The 21,512-nt window shown below is 46.2% G+C and overlaps 1 protein-coding gene across 1 annotated transcript; it reads left to right on the top strand.

The window, feature by feature from the left end:
- The first annotated feature begins 5,322 nt into the window (after positions 1 to 5,322).
- Positions 5,323 to 18,109, top strand: slc2a15a (solute carrier family 2 member 15a). The gene is given in 13 exon segments (XM_062464606.1): positions 5,323 to 5,522; positions 7,688 to 7,715; positions 7,718 to 7,768; positions 10,148 to 10,325; positions 11,689 to 11,813; positions 11,999 to 12,144; positions 12,709 to 12,841; positions 13,138 to 13,325; positions 14,903 to 15,013; positions 15,351 to 15,452; positions 15,564 to 15,639; positions 16,032 to 16,159; positions 17,195 to 18,109. Coding segments are annotated over 13 exon segments (1,566 nt in total). The 5' UTR covers positions 5,323 to 5,477; the 3' UTR covers positions 17,450 to 18,109.
- The last annotated feature ends 3,403 nt before the right edge of the window (positions 18,110 to 21,512 follow it).

Raw genomic sequence — 21,512 nt, 5'->3', positions numbered from 1 at the left:
CACACACACACACACACTCATCCACACACTGAATGTCCTGAGAGCAGTGCAGTGCATCTGTAGCCCATTATTCCCAAACCCCCTTAGACGAATGCCCTTGCTCAGCACAGTTATTACGGACAGAGTTTATTGGGAAACTGCTACATTATGAGTAGTGTGTAACAAATCACTTATGCTCCCGTAATTGGATTACAACAGCAGCTTGCTCCCACTACGGAGACTTGGCAGCTAAGACCACGCATGCGCATGCATGACCAGAGAAACACACACACAAACACACACAATGTTAGCATAACATAATAGAAATAATTGACCTGAGGCGGAAATTGGCATTGTAGATGATTGAACATGCATATGAACATTTTATATGTTTCCCCTCTCTCTAAAACAAAAAGGTAATGGATAGAGACAGCAGGTATTGGACAAAACACACCATCACAGAATAATAAGAATCTGTGAAATAATCTAACTTATTATTACAGAAAAGGTACTAAATAACATTCAATATTGTTACAAGGGCTCCAATTGTATTATAATTTGGGAAGGGAGGTAGCCTCCCTCTTTCCTGAGTAACAGTCTGTTAAACCAGCCACATTTCATGCCATTATTGCATTATTCATTGGCCTGGTTTTTTAATAAACTGCAGAGTGAGGCATGTTCCTTTCACTTCATTTAGAGGGTGTGGGGCCAGAGGGCCCCCTTATGGAGCCATTTGACCCCTGAGCCCCACCCCCTGTAAGGCGTAGGGGTTATTTTCTATGCAAATGAACTGGGCTATTGTCCTAGAAGTGTGAGGCTTTTGTCTGGGCAAGCTTTGACTGATCACAGCCTGACAGCTCCAATGTGTGTGCACACTGTCACCGTCCGTTCACATGTGTGTATGAGAGCAGACTGACATCATCATTAAGGTGGCTGGACCCACCCAGCAATCAAAACATTTACCCCCCCCCCCTGACAAGCAGCTGAGTCAGTCATCCCACAAAGAGAGGCAGCCCTCCAACATGCTCTCTGATCACACACACACATTCATCATGATGAAGTTTATTGGTGCTGGCTTTAAACAAATCTCTACCACCTCCTCTTAACACACTTCCTGTCAGTGACTGCTGACCTGTGCAGCGGACGCTTATTAACCCAGCGGAACTGAGGGCTGAGGGAAGTCTCAACTGGGAGAATGTATTGTCTAAGGGTTCCCAACCAGTCAGAATGAGTCCAAGCCGTTGTTTGTATTTATTTTATGTACTACTACTTAGTAGAGCTGGACACAAATAATTGACTGTCGGATATTTGATGGTTGGGCAAGTATTCAGTTTACAATTTGGCGATTTGGATGTTCACTTTTGTTTTCTAATTGCAGGCAATCAATAAAGGTGAACTGCAAAGTACATTTAGTATCGTGCTGTGAAGCTTACTGTTACAGCTATCCTATTTTGTATCTTTGTTTGACTCTTGGTAGGGTCAGGTTGTAAAATGTAATAGACTTCGGCTAATAGCCGATGGAATTTGGAACTGAAGTTGGCCCCCGGGCACTGCAGCTACCCCTACAACCCCCCCCCCTCCTTGATTAATACCAACACTGCCCACAAAAGGGTAATAGGGACAGCCCTACTATTTACACATTTGTGAGTTTGTGCTTTCAGTTATTAACATCTGACTATTGTGCAATACAAAATGGTAGATGGTTACTTACTCACTGAATCTCTCACCTCTCATTTCCTCTCTCTCTCTCTCTCTCTCTCTCTCTCTCTCTCTCTCTCTCTCTCTCTCTCTCTCTCTCTCTCTCTCTCTCTCTCTCTCTCTCTCTCTCAAACACACACACAGACACACTAACTCCCAGGGTCCATTATCTGGCAGGCTGTAGAGACAGCTTGAGTGTGTGCTGTCTATGCTTCAGGGTTCAGATATCACCTGTGAGTCTGGCAGCAGCTCTAACTAAGCATTTAAACCCAGACAGTCCTACAGAGTCCAGACCCCATGGTCCAGGTCCTGGGGACCTGTGCTGTAGGCCTCAGCTCTATTTCAGATGAGCGGTTGTTGGCCTACTTATGCTAACTGTAATGGATAAGGGGTTTCAAATCCATTTTTTTTCTGTCACCGAGTCACTGAGGTTAAATGTGGTTGAAAAATATGTATTTTGACCTGGGTTTGAACATAAGCCTGCACCATGAATATCCTGTTCACTCCCAGGTACTCTGGTTAGAGCAACACAGTGTCTGATGTATGTCTTCTTTTCACTGCCTGTTGATTTTCAACAAATGACACATTTCACATTTACAGCTCAAAGAAAACCTTTAAAGCTGCACTAGGTAATATAAAATAAATTCAAACACGAGAAACCGCTTTCCTCCAGCTTGAGTTTGATCCGCTCCCAAAATTTTGCATTTATTGTCAACTGGCACGGAGTTTCCTGTGTAACTAAACAACTCTCATGAGGGCCTCATAGGTACATAATATGTTTATAGCAAACAAAACTTAGATTTTCTTTTACTGAAATGTTTTAACTATTGTACCTCTAATGTCTCACTGTCCCACCTCCCTACATTCTACCACAATACTCATTTTGGCTTTAAAAGGGCAGATTTGTAAGCAACACAAGACAATGGTGAAGTGTAGAGTGTATTAAAGCTTGGTAATGGTCTGTATTGATTGTGTGAATGTGTGTGTGCACACGTGTGTGTGCATATATATGTATGTATGTATGTATGTATGTATGTATGTATGTGTGTGTGTGTGTGTGTGTGTGTACAAGGGAGGGTAACATTTGGACCCAGGAATAAGGGCTCGATTCCAATCAGTGTTTCCATCTCAGAGACTAACCTCAGTTGAAACCCTGAGGGCCATACGGTACACACACACACACACAGACACACATACTCAAAATGACATTTACACAGACCCAGGACCTCCATAAGGCCTTAAGGCCCTCTCCTCACGCCCATCTGACATTTACACCATGAATATAGACAAAAAAAAAACAGAATGACCCTTTTGAGGTGTCAATCAAAGAGCAAGACAGGGAAAGTAAAACAGCTCAGGGTATTACACCTACAACCACTGTGCGTACTGACTGCTTAATGTACTTTAATGGTGAACACTGGCTTGTCTACTTGTCTTTTCAACTGCTGAGTTGTTCTGCTTCTGGTTGTGTTTTTACTTGGGTTCCTTAACTTACTGAATTGTATCTGTCATCATTCGTTTGTGCAGTTGAGAAAGTTGAGTTCTTCACCGTGAGTGTAGTCTGTGCTGGCTGTATAAATGACTGTGTGCTCTGGCTTTTTGAAACTCTGTGGGAATAATAAGATGGTACATCACTCTGGGAGGGTCGCTATTAAGTGTGTGTTTGCTTGTGTGTTTGTGAGCAAGGGCGTGTGTTTATCCCATTCTGTCATACTCACAGAGACACACACATTGCCTGCACCCACACACACACACACAGGCTGTCTCCCAACATAACTAATGGGTGCGTTTCACGGCAATGACAGCGAGCGGCGTGTGTGTGTCTGTCTGAGCATCATGGCTGGTATGATAATAATGAGAACAAATTAGAGCCATCCATTTCCTGCCTGGCTGCTGATTGGTGCTGATGGCCAATATGGCGGAGGGTAATCCATCTTACAGCCCCTCCCCTTAACAATCACCCTGGAGACCGGCTGGAGGACCTACCAATGGCATCACAGGATTGGAGGGAATGAGCATGTGGGGGAAAGAATTAAGTGTGCAGCACAGGGAATAGTGCTTGTAAATGACATGTTCATGGTTAGAAGCTGGTTTTGGATGAAACACAGTATATTCCTTAATCCATCTTTCCCTCAGTCTCAATGAACTACACTTAGTGAAGAATTCCCCCAGACAGTAAGGTCACCATCCACCAGGGGGACTCCCTGCCTCAGCAACATCATTCAGATACTGCTCTTTATGCTCTCTCTCTCTTTTTCTCTCTCTCCTTGTGTGTGTGTGTGTGTGTGTGTAAGCAAGACATATGGTGGAGTCTTATGAACCAGTGCTTCCATCCAGTCCTGTCTTATCATCTTATCATCTGTACGGCAGCCTTACTGAGGACAAAGAATGCTGAACTCTGCTCGGATTAAAAGTTGAAGGACTCTCATTGGCTGAGTGCCGGAGCACAGTTTTCTCATAAGCGTAACAAGAGCCACATGGACGAGACTGTACTTCTATCACACTGCCACACACCGCATGGGTGGGAGGGGGTTTATGGAGAAGCTTCCGGTAGCTGAGTTTTTTGGATGGCATGCAGGGCCACTGATCTTAATCACATAAACATGCGTGGGTCAATTCAAATCAATTTCAGCCTTATGGAGAAGACAGACGCAATAACTGATTTTTTATCGTTCTTCCTTTTTTTCTTTATGCCATTATTTCTCAGAGACAGAGCAATGGATTTCTGTCTGAACACACCCTAGCTGTCTTTCCCACATTTTTTTCTCTTTCTTGCCTACGTGAGCAGTCAGTATAGTACAGCTGTATCACATCTCTGGCTCCATGAATAGTGTATTATGTGAAGTCATAATTGATTTTTTATAAACTGCAAGCTGCTGTACAGAGGAGTCATATGACCATTATGTCGTACCAGATTTTGACTTGTCAGAAACTGGGAGACTAAAACTGTATAAATATTTGTAGAATCACACATGCATATACATATAGTCATAATTAATGTAATTATTAAGGTGCATTTAGTTTGATTTGAATTGTATTCAAAATGGTTATGCAGTACATTAGAATTGTATTCATATTTGTAAATATAGGTAATGTTAACAGTTTATAGTTTTTTGTGTAAATGACTAAATGTGTTTCTTCATGATGAAGGAGATGATGATGATGATTGAACAAGATAATTTATTGTATGTCTACAAATGAAAAAACGTTGCTTTAACTGTGGCAATGGTGTAACAGTAATAGCCTACCCCTACAAGGTTTAGTAATAGGTATTAATTATGGGAAAGGGGCAGTAATATATATACAGTAGATAGTTGGTAGGACTTGCATTATTGTATATTAATAAGGTGTAAGAATCACAGGTACACACCTGAGACTAGGCTGATCTTCTCATAAAACTACAGATGTAGGCCTGGGTTTAACTCACCATGTTGGCCCTGTCCTTACTTCTGACTGCCAGTCCAGTCTAAGGGGCTTTGTAAATTCACTTAACTAATTGATTCCAGCAGTCTTTCTCTGAGAATCACGTTGCTTGCCATCATGTGATGACACTGGCCTTTACTTGTTAGCCAGGACCGCTGCGCTACCCGTGGGCTGGAGACGCCCGACACGCCGTAGATTATCACACTCCAAACTTCAGTAACCTGTGACGGGGTTGTCCTCTTGGACTTGAAACTATAACCACGCCTGTCTCAAAATGGGCTTCACTGTGATGCCGGTCGCTTCAAGAAAAGAGTAGCGGGAATTATCTTTCTTTTTATCGTCGGGGAGAGAGAAGCTACTCAATGACAGATTCATAAATGGCTGAGGAAGTTTTGTTAACGTCGTCGGGGAAAATTACATCAGTAAGTTTGTCCATTTGACTTATGTTATAATATGTTAAGCGTAAAGTGATTGAATGAATTGTGTCGAATTAACTTTAACATTTTGCCAATATTTGATCAGAAAATATTGTTACAAACAATTTGGCAATGTCTATAGACACACATTTCAAAGGACAAGTTGGTCTATAATATTTCCTCGACTAGATATCCCAGCTATTAGTCTAACTGTAGGTTTGCTCACTGAAATTACCTATATTGAGAGATGTTAACTCATTAGAGTAGAGAAGAATATAAATCCTCCACAAGTTGGTGTCATGAAGCTGGTCATATATTTGCTTCCTAGTTTTATCATACTTTTTCATTTGTCTCATTCACAACCATTATAGTTTCCTGTTTTGTTTATTTATCTGTATTGGACTTGAAATATAATTTTAGGACATTTTCAAACATGGCTCATTGAATCCTGCTTTCCTCTCAATAAGGGGATAGGTTCTCAACTGATTGATAATTATATGTCACAAGACAATGTCTGAAGAACCTTTCTCACGTGTGTGTGTGTAAGTGACTGCATCTGACCACTTAACGCCCAAATTAAGTTTGAGTGAGGTTTCCTGGCCTGACCTCAACTCTGGTTCTGGTTAAGAGCGCGCTCACCTTCTCTCTGACCGTAGATCTCAACCACAGATTGAGGACAACCATGGGTTCCTTTCAGATTGTACTTGAAATACCTGCCAAATTATTATGGCCTGTACTGTCTGATTGAATTCAGATTGTCAGATCGGATTTCTCAACTCACCATTACTGTAATTGAATATCTATGTTACTGATCAGTTTAGGAAGCTCAACTTGAATGACAAATTAGCCAGAAAACTTCTGATACATTTCCAGTGAGCCCCAAGTTCAAACTCAGACTCTTGACTCTTCCCTTCTTTGACCCCCATGTGTACACTGTTCCTCCTACGCCCCCCCCCTCCCCCATGTGTCCACTGTTCCCCCTACGCCCCCCCTCCCCCATGTGTCCACTGTTCCCCCTACGCCCACCCCTCCCCCATGTGTCCACTGTTCCTCCTACGCCCCCCCCCTCCCCCATGTGTCCACTGTTCCCCCTACGCCCCCCCCCCTCCCCCATGTGTCCCACTGTTCCCCCCTACGCCCCCCCCTCCCCCATGTGTACACTGTTCCTCTACGCCCCCCCCTCCCTCATGTGTCCACTGTTCCCCCTACGCCCCCCCCCCCCCCCATGTGTACACTGTTCCTCCTACGCCCACCCCTCCCTCATGTGTCCACTGTTCCCCCTACGCCCCCCCCTCCCCCATGTGTCCACTGTTCCCCTACGCCCCCCACTCCCCCATGTGTCCACTGTTCCCCCTACGCCCCCCCCTCCCTCATGTGTCCACTGTTCCCCCTACGCCCCCCCCCTCCCCCATGTGTCCACTGTTCCCCCCCTCCCCACATGTGTCCACTGTTCCCCCCCTCCCCCATGTGTCCACTGTTCCCCCTACGCCCCCCCTCCTCATGTGTCCACTGTTCCCCCTACGCCCCCCCCCCCTCCCTCATGTGTCCCACTGTTCCCCCCCTCCCTCATGTGTCCACTGTTCCCCCTACGCCCCCATGTGTCCACTGTTCCCCCCCTCCCTCATGTGTCCACTGTTCCCCCTACGCCCCCCCTCCCTCATGTGTCCACTGTTCCCCCTACGCCCCCCCTCCCTCATGTGTCCACTGTTCCCCCTACGCCCCCCCTCCCTCATGTGTCCACTGTTCCCCCTACGCCACCCCTCCCTCATGTGTCCACTGTTCCCCCTACGCCACCCCTCCCTCATGTGTCCACTGTTCCCCCTACGCCCCCCCTCCCTCATGTGTCCACTGTTCCCCCTTCGCCCCCCCTCCCTCATGTGTCCACTGTTCCCCCTACGCCCCCCCCTCCCTCATGTGTCCACTGTTCCCCCTACGCCCCCCCTCCCTCATGTGTCCACTGTTCCCCCTACGCCACCCCTACCCTCATGTGTCCACTGTTCCCCCTACGCCCCCCCCCTCCCTCATGTGTCCACTGTTCCCCTACGCCACCCCTCCCTCATGTGTCCACTGTACCCCCTACGCCACCCCTCCCTCATGTGTCCACTGTTCCCCCTACGCCACCACCTCCTCATGTGTCCACTGTTCCCCCTACCCCCTCTGTTCCCCACCAGCACCTGACTTCCTCTCTGTTGGCGGTAGCGTCCTCACCTCCTTCGGGAGCTCCATGCTCTATGGCTACAACCTGGCAGTGGGTCAACTCCTCCAGCTGTGGTAAGGCCAACACACTGTGTACACGACAACCTAAATCCAAAGCATTGATACTCACCATCTTAGAGACACGTCCTTAGATATATAAAAATACCCTTCCCTTTAGAGAACTGTTTTGCCAGTATCCATTCTGGCTTTTTATCCCTGACTAACTACATTTTGGCTCTTTGTATGAAAATGCTGGTGAAACCAAGATAACCAATCTGAACACTGCATTATGGACCAATGTCTGACTTGAGGCGTGTGTATAACTCATACTTTCAACAAATGCTTCATTTATGTCAACGGGTGATTTAGGATGATCAACCCTTGAGCTGAGATTCAGCACTTACATCTTTCATCATTTTAAGCCTTTATCATTACTTGAATGACAAAATACTATGATAAAAAAAAGAATGTAGTGAACTTTAACTTGCTGTGAGACAGGCAAAAAAGAGAGAGAGAGAGAGAGAGACAGAGAGAGAGAGAGAGAGAGATGATGAGAGAGAGAGAGAGAGAGAGAGAGAGAGAGAGAGAGAGAGAGAGAGAGAGAGAGAGAGAGAGAGAGAGAGAATGTGTCAGTGGGTTGGTTGTGGTCAGGAATGTGGACTGAATGACAAACTGGGCTGCTCTTTATCAGAAGGGAATGCAAGTCCTGCCTAAGGATGACTGTACAGTGGAGATGCTGGCTGCTGGATGCTGGATGCTAACTGTACAGGATGCCTCAGTCAAGAGGTCACTGTCAGCCATGTAGAGACAGTGTTGTATGTAGGTAGTAATACTGGGATGTTTACTTACTGGGAAGATTATTATATTATGTTTGCGTAAGTAAATTAGTTCCTGGATTTAATATATTGAGGTTGTCTCTTCTCGAGGTGAACCTAGGAGGGTTAGAGCCCTCCTAGGTTCTTTATAGGATAAAAATGTGTGTAGTACAATAGTAAAATACTAGTCCTAATCATAACTATCTAAGCTATGATTTTATACTATCTATTGTGGTATCATGAGAGGTTTTACCAGTAAGCGGAGTACAGACAGAGTAGGCAAAGTGTAACAGAAACTAACAGAAAAAAAGTTATTTCAGGAAGTAAACATAAGAGTTATTATAATATATATTATATAAACATAGGCTTCATACAGTAGTTCCTCATTTGGATCCTACAAACGGTATACGCAAGATCAAAGCTCCTCTGGCGTCAAACTCAGTTTGTGCCAGGTACGCTCCCTCCTGCTTAGTGTCTGGTTCCACTCTTTTGTACTCTCTCTTTCCCACACTTGAGCTCCCGCTTCAATCAGTGGGCTGAGGCATTTGCACCTGTCTGCGTGGTGCATTCTGGGAGATGTAGTTCTCCTGGCGGCCTTCTTGTGGCGTGGTAGCCACTCCCGGAGAGATACATAACGCCCCTCTACAACACGCCCTCTCGCGATGCCACACTATCTATAGAATTGCGAAAGGAGGCTCTATACTGTATATATCAAGGTTATTCAAACATAATCACACATTTAAATACCAGATAAGTAGCCAAAGGAAGAGATAATAATAATACTTATTTATTTATTCATAAATTAATAATAAACAATAAATGTAACAATAAAATTAATTTATTGCTTTGTTTGGAGCATCCTCTCTTACATAGCTACAGGAAGTGACGGGCCTGCTACTTGCATGAACATGTCAGAACCTGTCTGTCGCCTCTGTACTGGGCCTCTGAGTGGTTGAATGGATCCTGAATGGCCCACACTGTGCAGGCCTTTGGTAAATTGATTTGGAGGTTAAGGTTTAAAGAGGAGAGACTAGAGGAATTGGATTAGTCCACGACCTGTAACTGCCAGAGAGAGAAAGAGAGAAGTAGAGAGAGAGAGATAGCGAGGCCTCATGACAAGGACACACACAGTTGTAGGCTTAGACTCATTTTGAGAGACATACGCTGATTGGTCAAATGCAATTGGTACATCTTGGACTGGGCACTGACAGAGTGGTATTTGTCTGTGTGAATGTCAGCTTCATGTCTTCTGTGATGAAGCACTGTGTTGAACGCCACATGTTGTACATTGATCAGTATCACATGCTAGTTTGAAAACCGTATCTTCGATAACTGTCTCTCTCCATTCAGTTCTAATGCATTTGAGTTCATTCTCATGAAAAGAATGTTAAATCACCGAGCACGGGAACAAATTCAGCAAACCACAGCATGACATAGTATTCCTTTTCCTTCAAATAGCAGTCATGCTAAAACTCCATCTAAAATGTATCCCCCCCCCCCCCCCCCACACACACACACACACACACACACACACACACACTCTAACTCCCACTTGTATCTCCCTCCTCTCTCCCCTCTCCTTACCCTCTCTCCTACTTATCTCGCTCCTTCTTCCCCCCCTCCCCCCCCCCCACCAGTACATCAAGGACTTCTACAACAGGACATCGGTGAGCCGTAATGGGACGGGTCTGGACAGCGAGGCCCTCACCCTAATGTACTCGCTCACCGTGTCCGTGTTCGCCGTTGGCGGCCTGGTGGGCTCCCTCATGGTGGGCATGCTGGTCACGCGCTTCGGCAGGTGAGGCCCTCAACGCACATGCTGCGGGCACCCGCACTCACACGGACCGCCTCAGCCGCCTCAACCCGCCGTACGCACACTGAGAGAGGTCACATGATCGGAGATGCTGGAGGTTTTTTGGGCAGCGAGCGAGGGCACGTGCTTGCCGAGTGACGTTTGGAGAGGCGCAGCTTGTTTAACTGTCGTGTTTCCGGAAAACCCCAACTTAGAACGTGTTCACGGATGTCATCCATTGCCTCTTTATCAGAGAAGTTCTGCCCGTCAGCTCTAACTGAACTCACCCCTGTAATTACAGGCCTGCATTTGAACTTATGCAACTGTTATGTAGCTTGACTGAAAGGGTGACTGAAGTTTGACCACAGTTTGGAAAGTGCTGTCCTTTGTAGACCTCTGAGTTGGTTCTGGCCAGTTCCGACGCTTTGGTCCCTCACCCCACTGCAAGCCCCGGAGACAGGCCATCTTTAGGGTGGATGTCAGCCAGTTGGCATGACCAGCCTCAGAGACACGGAAGCATCTGGAGCTGTGGGCACGGCCACCTAGGCCTGGAACATGGAGCTCTACGAACACACTCAATCACTCACACACACACACACACGTATACATGCTCACACTCTCCAAACAGAAACCCCAAACAAACTCGCATTCATGCGTTCACAAATAAAAACACTGCTTCTCTTTTTTACGAACACACACACACACCCATCACCTCCTCATCCAGCGCTGAGGTCGTTAGAGAACCTGCACCATCTATCAGGTTTCTACCCTCCTAAACTCAGTGATGACCCGCTCACATTTCTCTCCCCTGGCCCCATATGTGTACCAAAACAGTCCCCTTCCCCCTTTAAAGTGCACTAGCACTGTCCCCTTTACCCTTCAAAGTGCACCAACCCTGTCCCCTGTACCTTTCCTAATGAAAACTCTCAACCGATTTCACTGAAGGTTTTTCTGCACCTCCAGCAGTTAAATCTCTGACATTGTGAGCTTGTTTACAGAAGAGCTCTAACACCTCCATGGCTGTGCATTTACATACAGATGAAAGAGAATGATTTACGATGCTGTTTATAGTCTGATCAATTTCACCACCCGGTAGTGTTTTATGACTAATCACAACTCTTAACACCAGACATGGCCATCCCTGGCTGTTTCTCAGTGGGAGAGTTTACTACTGATAAAGGCTGAGGAACTCCTGCTTGCATAAACCTGGCCTGCATGCTTTTATGCACATTTCCAATGCCATAATCTAAGGTCTTGGTACATTAGTTTGTCTGTTCTGATAATCAAAGTTCTTTTATGAGAGATGGACCCCATAACACCAGTATGTGTGTGTGGGCGTGTGCATGTGTGTGTGTGCGTGTGTGATCAGGAAGGGCACGGTGGTGAACTCAACGGTGCTGGTGTTCATCGCCGGGTCACTCATGGGCTTCAGCAGAATATGTGGTTCTCCTGAGATGGTCATCATCGGCCGCTTCATCACTGGGATACACTCAGGTAATACACATATCCCCCCCCCCACACACACACACACAGACACACGCACATACAGTACACACAAAGACACACAGCAAGATGTTCCCGTTCACGAACACAAATCCAACTGCAACCCGATACGCACGCTCACGAGGCACGTCTGCTGTGTTGAGCTAACCGTGCCCTCTCACCATGTTCTTGCCCAGGCATATCCCTCAGTGTGGTTCCTATGTACCTGGGGGAGATCGCTCCCAAGAACCTCCGGGGCTTCCTCGGCCTCGTGCCCAGCATCTTCATCTGTGCCGGGGTCTTCTCCGCTCAGATCCTGGGCCTCCACGAGCTCCTGGGGAAGGTAGCACTTCCTGGAATGTTTTTCGAAACATGAACTTCGTATGTGTCGAGATCTTTGTGAATGCATCCTGTGTACACTTGGACATCACATGCTGACAAACTTTGATAATGCATTTTTTATGGATAATGTGAAAGTCCGTTGAGGTCACGGGGAAGTGTGAAGATTATCTTAATGCCATTGTATAATGTCTTTGGGAAATTCTGTTAAACTCTTTAAAGACATTTTTTCCATGTGCCCAGTTACCCAATAGTTGCCCGAAAGAGCAGAGGGAGTTACTCAGCAGCATGACTGCAAACATGACTGTGGTGTGGTTGTAGTTGTAATCAGCCCAAAAAAACATGGGTAAACAGATAAACACATCTACATTCAAAGACTCCTTAGTTCTGTAGAAAGGTCTAGATTTTAATGAAAGAGCTTTCTATGGATTTCCTGGTTTATGCATGCTTTTCATGGACCACAATACTAGATCCAGTATGGATTTAAACATTGCGGACACCTGTTTTTTCTTAATCCTCAGTCCGTCCGTCATCCCATAATTATAAACCAACATTGCCACGGTTACAGGAGGAGCACTGGCCCCTGTTCCTGTCACTGGTGGTGGTGCCCACCTTCATTCAGCTGATGATGTTGCCATGGTTTCCTGAAAGCCCCCGCTACCTGCTGATAGAGAAACACAACGTCCACGCCACGATCACTGGTCAGTGTGCACGCCACTCACTTCTAGTCACACCGAATCCACAGAGGTGTCGGAAAACAGTCTGATCATGGTGCTGATCTGGTTTAAGATCTGTGATCATGACCATATCTACTGTATGTGAATGGAGTCAGATGGCTCAGTGAGTGTGTGGAACAAACATAGCATGTCTACTTTCTGAGGTTGAATGTTGACACCTCTGGTAGGTGAACCATTGGGATAGATGACACAGATTCCACCTATCCCATTTATTTTGTATGTCTGTGATGTGATTTCCTGACATGAACTTCCTGTCCCAGCTCTAAAGTGGTACCGGGCCAAGTGCAACATCCAAGCGGAGATCAAGGAGATGCAGGAGGAGCAGCGCTCCCTGTCGTCCGTGGATACAGTGTCGGTATGGCAATTGCTGCTTGACCCATCGGTGCGCTGGCAGCTTCTCAGCGTGGTGGTCATCAACATCGGCATGCAGCTGTCTGGCATCGACGCTGTGAGTCCGGCTAGCGTGTGTCTGTTTCCCACGATCGCTCTGCTCTGCCTGGCTCCTCAGCCCTCCTTGGCGCCCTCTCTCCCTCTCATACTTCCATCCCTGTCTCTTTCTCTGCCTCTCTCCTTCTCGCCTTCTCCCCCTGTCTCCTCTCCCTCTCTCCCTCGGTCTCTTTTTCTCTCTCTCCCTCACTTCCTCTGTCTTTCTCTCCCTCTCTCCATCTTTCTCTCTCGTTCTCTCCTGTGTGCTCCATGCCTGTTTCCCTGTCTCCTCTCCCTCTCTCCCTCAGTCTCTTTGTCTCTCTCCCTCGCTTCCTCTGTCTTTCTCTCTCTCTCCCCTGTGTGCTCCATGCCTGTCTCCCTCTCACCTCCATGCACCAGTCTTGCCCTCATCCATCCCTTTATGCCCTTCCTTTCTTTTCTCACAGCTTTTTTGTTTCAGCCTCCATTCCCCGTCATCAACACTCTCCCTTACCTTTTTCAAGTGCTAGTTCAAAGTTTGTTGGCCGACAGTCAATTATTATTCGAAATTCTTGTCCACACAGACCAGCAGTTCACCCGCCCCTCCTCCTATACCCCAGATGTAATGTACAGTACTCTGTAAGAAAAAGATGACTAAATAGAAAGCTCGATTTTCTGCTTCCCCATGCGGACCCCGAGAGCAGACCCAAAGCCGCGAGTCATCACTTTGCAAAGATTGGATTCGCACAAATCCCTTCTTGAATTATGCCACTGAGAAACATTAATTATTCAAATGATTACAGGGACTCCTGGGCCAAGATGTGCCCGCTCTAGTAGCCAGAGCACAAACTCATTAGCAAATTCATCTCCTGACTGTATTTTTAGCTGCTAATTAGCGGTTGTAAACCAATGTGAGCCAGTGCTCAACGCGGTGATGACGGCAGTAAGGATGAAGAAGAAGAGGTTAGTGGAGGTGATGATGGCAGTGATGATGACGATGATATCAGGCAGCTGTCTCCTGTGATCTGTAGGCTTAAGGAGATGTGACGGTTAGCAAACCTTGGCAGTCCTCCGTAAGCACAGCTGTGTGATCGTGTGTCGTTGTGGTGTCTGTCTGTGCATACAGTATCCATTTGTGTGCGTGAGCGTGTGTGTGTGTGTGTGTGTGTGTGTGTGTGTGTGCGTCGCCACCCGAACAAGACGCGCTCTCACTCCCGCCGTCTGCTGTTCCTGTTGATGGTCCCCTTGTCTGGAGTTAGCCTCCCTGCACAGTCCCCAAATTGAATGCAATTGAATCTGAGGGGTTGTCCACTGTTACCGAGTGGCCATGTTGCTTCCACCTGCGCCATGCTCTGCCACCTGCGCCGATGCCCCTCAGGCTCACAGTTGCCGCGCTCGATCTCCTCTCCTCTGCAATGGCCTTCTTCTCCCGTACGACTCAATGTCTTTGTACGAAATCGAAGGAGAAACATCTTGTTCTGTATCTGATAAAGGGCTGAATGAGGGCTTGATGAAATTCATCTAGGCATCACAAATCTTGGACAGTCCCTCTCTCTCTTTTCTGTCTCTCTCTCTCTCTTTCACTTTCTCACTTGCTCTCTCTCTCTCTCTTCCCCCTAGATTTGGTTCTACACCAACGACATATTTGAGAATGCAGGTATCCCTGCCCCAGAGATCCAGTACACCACAGTGGGTACGGGGGCCATTGAGATCATTGCTGGCCTCGTCGGGGTGAGTCTGGGGCCTGGTCAGAGGCCGCTGTTCAGCTGTTAGAAGTTTCTCATCTTACAATTTTGATCAATGTTTTAGGTGAATCTACTGTAGTTTGAATGGTCTCTCTCTCTCTCCCTCCCTCCCTCTCTCTCTCTCTCTCTCTCTCTCTCTCTCTCTCTCTCTCTCTCTCTCTCTCTCTCTCTCTCTCTCTCTCTCTCTCTCTCTCTCTCTCTCTCTCTCTCTCTCTCTCTCTCCCTCGCTCCCTCTCTCTCTCTCTCTCTCTCTCTCTCTCTCTCTCTCTCTCTCTCTCTCTCTCTCTCTCTCTCTCTCTCTCTCTCTCTCTTCCTCCCTTCAGTGTTTCACCATAGAGAAGCTGGGAAGAAGGCCTCTCATTATCGGGGGGTTTGCAGTCATGGGAATCTGCTGTGCTGGGATCACCTTCTCCCTCATTCTACAGGTAGGTGCGTGTTTGTGGTGTACGCATGTGCGCGCGTGTTTTTCAATAGCGTTCACGTTGCGTGTTCAACTCTGTAATTGTCCCTGTTTCTTCTCTATGTCTTTCCTGCAGGTTCACGTATCGTTCATGCGGTACGTCAGTGTGGGGTGTGTGGTCGGGATCATCGCTGGGTTCTGTATCGGCCCTGGTAGGTCATTATAAAAGTCTATTCGTGAGTTACAGTTGGTGTCATCTCCTCTGAGGGAAACACTAGAGAAGTGTAATGAACTGGGTTGCCTTCTGATCTTACATGAGCAAATGGCGCCCTCTGGAGTCGAAAGAAAATCCAGTCCCTGTTTTAACCTAATGAATGAAATTAATTGTTTATTTACACGTGTTGGTAGGATTTTAAGTAGATCAAAATGTAAAATTAAATATGAATGAAGGACATTTTGATTTGAATACTAGAACTGTCTATTGTGTGTGTGTATTGTGTGTGTGTATTTTATATAGTGTGCAAGTGTGTAGTGTTTAGGTGTGGTTGTGTGTGTAGTGTGTGTATGTGCGTGCATAGTTTGTAATACTGGTGGTTTGTTGCAGCGGGAGTACCATTCCTGATCACTGCTGAGCTGTTTAAGCAGTCCCACCGGCCAGCAGCCTACACTGTGGGAGGCTCCCTCAACTGGATGTCCAACTTCACCGTGGGCTTCGTCTTCCCCTTTCTACAGGTAACTTCCCTTACTACACATGGCCTCGCTGCCCTCACTACACATGGCCTCTCTGCCCTCACTACACATGGCCTCTCTGCCCTCACTACACATGGCCTCTCTGCCCTCACTACACATGGCCTCGCTGCCCTCACTACACATGGCCTCGCTGCTCTCACTACACATGGCCTCGCTGCCCTCACTACACATGGCCTCACTGCCCTCACTACACATGGCCTCTCTGCCCTCACTACACATGGCCTCGCTGCCCTCACTACACATGGCCTCGCTGCCGTCACTACACATGGCCTCGCTGCCCTCACTACACATGGTCTCTCTGCCCTCACTACACATGGCCTCTCTGCCCTCACTGCACATGGCCTCTCTGCCCTCACTGCACATGGCCTCGCTGCCGTCACTACACATGGCCTCGCTGCCCTCACTACACATGGTCTCTCTGCCCTCACTACACATGGCCTCTCTGCCCTCACTGCACATGGCCTCTCTGCCCTCACTGCACATGGCCTCTCTGGCCATGGCCCACTCAACCAATAGTCTCTGCCCTCTATACCCACGAGAAAAAGCTTTCACCAAATACTACCCCATTTAATTCACCCTTCACCCTCTGAGAATGGTGACATTTTGAATCCACTGTGGGAGTTTCCTTTTAGTATTCCCTTTTTCAAACCGGCCTCGCATTAGCATGCTTTGTTTCCTCTCTCTTCTCTGCTTGACTGCTGCCTGAACTAATGTCCTCGATTCTTCTTTAGCTTTATGGCCAAACTTGCCAGGTTTTGCCCTTTCCCTAATGGGCCTAGCTATTGGCCCAGCACGGCTCCACACAAATCTCCCTCAATGTCGTCAACACAGAGCTGAACGTCTCCAACCCTCAATCAGCATGACTGCAGCCCTGATTCTGCATATAGACCCTATCCCGCTTCCTTCACTTATCACAATAGTATGATTCAGTCAGCTCCATGTCTCACTAATCTAGTCCCATCCCCAACCCATCCACCCACCCTCTCTCTCTCCCCCTGCCCTCCTCCTTGGTGGCAGATGTCTGCTGGGTCCTACTGCTACCTGGTGTTTGCCTGTGTGTGCCTGGCGGTGGCCATCTTCGTGTTCTTCGTCATCCCGGAGACCAAGAACAAGACGTTCGTGGAGATCAGCCAGATGTTTGCCTCCAAAGAGGCGGTCCCTGAGACCCAGGCGCTCAGCCATCCCGACCAGCTCAAACTGAGGAAGATGAACGGATACGGAACCCTGGAGCACGGCTCATTGGAGTTTGACAGCTCCTCCTCCGTCCCATGAGCCAATGAGAGTGCAAATAAAGAGAGAGAGAGAGAGACAGAGAGAGTAAAGATCAATGTATCTATAGTGTTTCCTTCTTAAATGATCACACAATCTCTGGGATCTGGGATGTGTTGAACATCTTGAAAAGTAAAACTTACCCAACCGATTGTTTAGTTCTTTGTTGATAATCTACTGTATAATGAAGTCTGTGGTGTATCAGGTTAGGATAATTTAGGGTTGACTAATTGTAGATCAAGAGCAGCATTGAGTGATAACTTCTCCACACATGCACATGTACACACACACACTCACACCTACACACACACACACACGTGCACACACTCGCCCGCTCACACAATCACAACAATGTACACAGAAGTCAGTGACTTGGCACCATACATTACCTTTTATTAAGTCTGCTGTTGTATTATTTCCCCTTACCCACTCCCCTGTTTTTGCAGTCACTATGCAGACTGCATCAGTATTCTTGACTGTCAGAGCTGTACATTTTTACACAGGATGTATCTAAATGTTTTTTATACATACTGTATGGTTTTAGCAAAAGCCAGAGTTTATTTTCTAATATATAACTGTCTGAATTGTGTATGTTCATATATTTTATGAGAGCAATGGTAAATACAAAGCTTTATGACCTAAATGATTGATTAAAGTAGTTGACACTTGTGTGAGCTTCAGATACTTGTATGGATTACAAAATGATCATTGGTTTGTGACTGTGTTTAGATCGCTGGTAACATTTACTGTGTTTATACATTACATTAATAGATGATGCTCTTTTGAGAAAATCATTAAAAAAAATATGTATAGAATCTACTCTGACATCTGGTGGTCAAATTATGAATAACTTTGAAGAGCTGCTGTTGCAAAGGTTTGGGGAGACGGGGGAGAGAGAGATGGAGGGAATGAGAGAGGGAAGGAAAGACCCGTTGAGCTGGGTCAACAAGGAGTGTTTATACATTTAAAAAATATTCTTTAATATAAAAAAAATCCTTGGTTTGATTGCAGGTTCTATAAAACTGAATGACATAAACATATAATACAGTATGTTAACATATAACATACAAACATAAAAACACTCAATCACACACTCACACACACACACACACTAGGGAGGGTGTCAGAAATGAGTCTGAGAGAGGTGGATTGTCAGGGTGAAAGTTGTTTAAGATGCTAATCATCTAGCCTAGCCCAGAGGCCACAGACAGCACCACTGATGCTATTATGCTAACGCCATTCCCAATAAGCATCCCACACTATTTAAAAAAGACCAGAGCTGGTTTCTCCTGAGTTACGTCATGTGTATGTGTTTATTCTCCTGCATCATTAAAGCCATAAGATGTTGATTGGTCCCTTTGTATGTTCCGATGCGTATTTGTGAAGGCGTTTTTGACAGCGGTCTTTGATGTGGAGAACTTGTATTGTTAGGTTCCTGTTGCGTCTGTGACTCCAGGCTACTTTGAAGTGAGCCTTGAGAAGGTTAGAGGTCATTCAGTGTGGGGTAAAGCAGCACAGAGAATACAGGGAGGCCTTGATCAAGGGTCAGTGAAATGTTGAATGATATAGCTGTTGCATAAGTACAAGATACACTGATTCAAAACCTACCTTTTCATGCCTAAATATACATCCTGAATGACCGCAGGCTGATATTAATAGGTACATGTCGTGAGCAACTACAGCTTGTTTCTCACTTATTGCTATCACTCAGTCCAATACTGTCACACACACTTGCAATCCCTGTCCACACTCATTTGAAAACAAAGTCCTACACACTAACCCACATACGGCTCTTATTTTATTTTATGGTCATTTGACCCTCACATAAACAGTACTTCCCTCTGCACATCAACGGGAACTGACACTAGAGGGCACTGTAGACACATGTTTAAGGCCAGTCCAGTGCAGGTGGAAGAACGAGGAGGTGAGGTCTAGACCAGAGAACACATCGCTGTGTCGCCCTACAGGCCGTTCTAGATCCTGCTCGAACACATCAGGCTACTAGGCAACCCAAGAAGCTTCACCATGGTGTGATCACAGCATTATTACTCCTTTGGATGTCGTCAAAACCAGGTCAGCACTGCGCCATTCACTCAGGGCATACTCCACATTCAATACGCCATTCACTCGCAAATGCGGGGAGACATCTTGTTACTTTGTTCGTTTACGACGCCAAGGGGAAGAAAACGATGGCCCAATACGCAGCCAGGCCCACAATACGCAAGGTACCGCAAGTGTCTGTGACTGGGGGCTCTGCTCCATTCTCTGGTGTAGAGGGGAGTTTACCTTGAAACCTATTTGAAGTCATTGTGGGGCCACAACCCTCTTTGTGTACTGGGCCCTAATCTCAACGAGTGGTGACAGTTCGCAACTACCTGTAATGGCGGAGTCCCCTCAGTCAAAGGCTGACCTGTGTGTCTGCCTCTGTGAATAACAATAGACACCATTTCCCAGTTTGCATTGTGGGCCCTGTGATCCTGCAGTGGGACTAGGGCCCTATGGCAGCTCTTTATGGCTCTCTTTAAAGAGAGGGGCCACAATAGAGGCTGGAGAGAGTGTGGTCGTGTCAGGTCAGCCTGTGACTGCTGTTGACGGGGGTGTAAAGTGAGGCCGGGGGGGGGGGGGTTGGACCATGGAGGGTTATTAAACTATGTTATAAGTGGGTGCTAATTGTGGTCGGGTCAGGGCAGGTCATCTGTGGTTTAAAATGTAGTGAGTTTGGATCGATGAGGCTAAAAACCTGTTAGAATATATACAGTGTGACTTAAGCTGTGGTCCTTCATTTTTTGTCTGTGTAGCGTTAACCTGGGACGATGCCAAGGGTCGCAGTGCATTCAGAGGTTTGGACAATGCTTGACCAAGCTTGACCGGTAGTACTTAAATTTAGTCTATGGTTTGGACAGTGTGAACATCAAACTTTGCTTAAAGTTGGGTTGGGAAGTGTTCTGACCACACAGAATGAACCATGAAGGATTAACCAGTTGGTGGAAGGTATGAGGTTTGATGGTGCGTGTTCAAACCACATCAGGAGAGGGATCTAATATGTGTTTGTGAGTGTAAACCATGCAGGGTTTAGCAGTAAGGTCACAACAAGGGTCTGAATCTTGACCATAGAAAAATAATTATGACCATGCAGGTTGAAATTGTGGTTGCAAAGTAAGAGTTTGAATTTGAAAAGCTTTGTTCAAAACGTTGTATGCCATTTAGGGAAGAACTATTTTTTCACTCAAAAGTTAGAATTTGGTGTGGTATTTACATTTAAAGTACCCAATTGTTGGTTTCTTAGTTCTGAGTTTGATGTGTTGACCCATAAAACAATAGGGTTCAAAGTGTTTTGGCTATAGCTGTAGTGTGGTCATTGAGAGTTCCAGCAAACCGGTCGAGTCAGTATGCACCTGCATGTGGCTGTGTCTGGTGTAGAGTTGGTTTTACTGGCTTGAATAAACAACTTTTTTTTCCTTTTAGGGAGAGGCAGTGTGTCCTGGTCTGTTTATGCCCTAGCAAATACATTGTATGCAGGGCAGAATGATACACATCATTCAAACACATCACACACTCACACCCACAGAGGTATCTGTCTCCTTCAGCTAGTTTTCGGACATCCTGTTTCATCACTGCCTTTGTTATATTCTCAAGGAGTGCATCAAAACCAATCCAACTACCTGGTATTTTCAAAGACAATTCAACATCTTAAAGTGAATAAAGACTGTGATGCCCAATTTCTGTCGACATGTTTATGTTACTTAACTTGAATGATCAATAAAAACATTAAACACAACAACAAAAAAATCTGAAAGTGAACAACAATTGCAATAAAACCTAATGTTCTTGTTTATAGGCCCTACACTTGCTCCTTATGATGTTAGTTAGGATTGTATAAATCACGTCACAGCACTTTAGGTCTATATGCAACAGCAGACCAGATGTATTTGCAGATAGAAAAATCTGAATGTGCTGTCGTGTTTTCTCTTTCCTTTTCTTTTGTAACTAGCCAACTCTCTGTGTCCTAACCAATGTTTTTCTCTCACAGAGAGGTAAAGACATCACATCCCAATTTGTCCAAATC

The sequence above is a fragment of the Osmerus eperlanus genome, chromosome 6 (assembly GCF_963692335.1).
Source record: "Osmerus eperlanus chromosome 6, fOsmEpe2.1, whole genome shotgun sequence".
NCBI lineage: Eukaryota > Metazoa > Chordata > Actinopteri > Osmeriformes > Osmeridae > Osmerus > Osmerus eperlanus.
The sequence above is the reverse complement of the archived record's forward strand: the minus strand, read 5'-3'. Positions and strand labels throughout refer to the sequence as shown.